We start from the raw sequence: 2,813 nt of genomic DNA, 5'->3' as shown, positions 1-2,813 counted from the left end.
TACATGTTATATTATAATAATAATAATAATAAACCAGTGCTACAGCCTTTGAAAACCCTAGCAGCCTACTGAGAAGCCATTGAATAAAGGAATGGATGATTCATATAATATTTACCATAAAAATAGAGGAGACTTCGATGTCTGTATCTCCTCCTCCTCCCTGAAGTTCTTCCGGCGTCAACAAAACCGCCTGTAAGAAAAAGAAAGAGAAATACCAATTTAGAATGGGTGTAAACAGGGCTGCCATTCAGAAATCGCAGGGCCCCATATGACAAAATTCCTCGGCCCCCTTCGCTGAGCCCACCACAAGCCCCACCTACAGGTCCGCCCTCCCCACCCCACAGGTCCACCCCCCACATTGGTGGCTAGGGTTCCCACATTGTTAATAAAAAATACAAAAACTATTTGGTCAGGGCCCCCCATTAAAAAATATTGTGGCTCGGGACCCCACATGGGAAAAAAAAATTGGTTGCCAGGGGTCCCACATTATTAGAAAATTCGTGGCCAGGGCCCCCCTTAAACATCCATGTAAAAAAAAAACTTTGCCCCCCCCAGAGTTTGAAAGAAAAGTGGTGACCAGGGGCCCCACCACACAACAGGTACCCCACAAAGGGTTATCTTTTTAGGGGGCTCTGCCATGTTGCACTTACTTCATTAGTGTGGCCCACCTGCTGTAAGTGAGCTGCCAAATGCAGAAGGGAGGGGGGAGCAGGCATTTTCTTCCCTTATAGGTCAAGAATTTCAAGTCCCGGTAAAGCTGCATGGTGATTGGATGAGCTGAGAGGGAAGTTCAAAACCTCAGCTATCAATCCAGCCACTCAACTCAGACTTAAACTCTGTGAGCCAATAAGAGAAGTAATGGACAGAAGAGACCTCCCCCTGTGCCCCTCCCTGCCTTCGCCGAAGTCGGCAGCTATTAGAAAGCAGGGGCCGGGGCAATCAAGTAAGTGTGGCGTGCCAGGCCCCCCTTACCCTCGGGCCCCCTCTCTCCCCCCTGATGGCGGCCCTGGGTGTAAATGCCGCCTGTATCATGTTATGGCAGCTCCCACCAGAAACTTCCAGTTATAGATGAGGGATGTTTTTTCTCTTTTTGGAAGTACAAAAGAAACCGTTACATTACCTCCATCTCTATGGAGCGGTCCATGATGTTTCAGTCGTCTAAAGGAAAGAAAATGATACAAATCAGCAATATATTCGGCACAGCAATAGTTTCACGTTTCAAAGACTTTAATATGAATGTGGACAGTCGTTATTGTGTAGTTTAAGTGTTTATCAGGTAAAATAAAGTACGAGATTTAAGAAACAGATATTTCCTTATCTTTATTTTATGGCACATTGTTACCCTCAATGTTAAATGGCTCATTATAATGCTGGTGATTGTGTTGAATTTGATTCTTTTAAGGGATGTTGTAACAAAATTCATTCATATTAACAGTACATGTATCCCTTAATTATCTTGGAATAAAAAGAAAATAAAATAATGTAAATTATAAAAGATGCTTAAAATAGTCCCCTCTCAATTACATTCACTTATTTTTAAGGTTTACTTATCCTTTAAAGGTGAACCTTTACCCGCGCAGAGCATTCTTTACACTTCATTGATCTGCATTTACATTTACAGGAGCCATAGTTGATTGGGTGCAGAGTGGGAAAACACTGGGGTTAATACAAAGTCTCAGTGAACTTAGGGTAGAGTTGCTTTAACAGATATAAACAAGTATCAATTGATTTTTTCAAGGTTACCTTTCAAAAAAACGCAGAAGTTGAAGATGTTGTCGCTTCTGGATGAAAAAAAAGGGACCGGCACAAGGCGGGTACCCCAAGGGGTCCTCCCTGAGGAGACCCTGGCTATCCCAAAAAACTAGTTCTGATAAGAGGATTTATATCAAACTAGGGGAAGCCAAAAAATGCTCTGATGACAATGAGCAGCAAACTTGCAGATCTTGCAAAAAAATCACAAAAATCGCAGGTAACGCGCTGTAGCCCGATGTCGTATAGAGAGAGGAATAACAATTAATACACAGATAATGCATTCAGCATCAGATTGTACAAAACTGTAAGTCTGATCATAGCGGCCAATAAGAAATGAGCATTGGCACCGATAAAGCAAGGACATAGTACAATGGTGCAATTTACTCTACGTTAGTAAGAACAGCCCAGTTATAGAGGTACAAGGGTACAAGAAACACCATAGCAAGTAGTATAAATGGTCTATTCAAATTAGTATTAATAGATTGGTTGCCAAAATCAAACAATGATCCTTCTTGTCCCCAACTCAAGGACAGACTCATTGGTTGTTAGATTTTCATCCGCTGTTTAGTAGCCAGGAATGTACAAATCCACTGTTTCAAATTGGACTTTTTTTTACATTTTATATCTGGTTGCTAGGCTCTCTGCCTTAGCAACCATCCATTTTGTTTGAAATCAGTGACAAAAGGAACATCTGCTAGTTAGGGGTGTAAGCCAAATATTTCCCCCTTTTTCCATTAAAATAAGGGTTATTTTGGCAATATACAGGCAATATTAGAGGCAACATACACTTAACACAGAGCCAACCAACGGACAAAACAACTGTCAAAACCTAGGGGTAAATCATCTCTTTCTATGGGACCTGCTGTATGTCCCCCCACTCATTTACTATCACCCCCCTACTGTCCCCATGGCACATGCCTCTGCCTTCCCAACCCTAGTTCCAGACTTGGATAAAGGGAACATGTATTTAGCTACAATGTTGGTACATAAGAGCAGGGCTGGGGCAGATACCAGGGGCAGAGGGGCAAATCTCTAAGGAGCCTGTCAGTACTGGGAACACA

At 42.3% G+C, this 2,813-nt stretch overlaps 1 protein-coding gene across 1 annotated transcript in view; it reads right to left on the bottom strand.

The window, feature by feature from the left end:
• Nucleotides 1-1,773, bottom strand: part of LOC121400960 (golgin subfamily A member 6-like protein 22) — a 183,053-nt gene extending 181,280 nt beyond the window's left edge. The window contains exons 1-2 of the mRNA XM_041585313.1: nucleotides 1,744-1,773; nucleotides 1,121-1,158 (exon numbers count right to left, since the gene is read on the bottom strand). Coding sequence (XP_041441247.1) covers nucleotides 1,121-1,144 — 24 coding nt within the window. The 5' untranslated portion in view covers nucleotides 1,145-1,158; nucleotides 1,744-1,773. The remainder of the gene's footprint in view (nucleotides 1-1,120; nucleotides 1,159-1,743) is intronic.
• Between the last annotated feature and the right edge of the window lie 1,040 nt (nucleotides 1,774-2,813).

Source organism: Xenopus laevis, chromosome 3L (assembly GCF_017654675.1).
Source record: "Xenopus laevis strain J_2021 chromosome 3L, Xenopus_laevis_v10.1, whole genome shotgun sequence".
NCBI lineage: Eukaryota > Metazoa > Chordata > Amphibia > Anura > Pipidae > Xenopus > Xenopus laevis.
The sequence above is the reverse complement of the archived record's forward strand: the minus strand, read 5'-3'. Positions and strand labels throughout refer to the sequence as shown.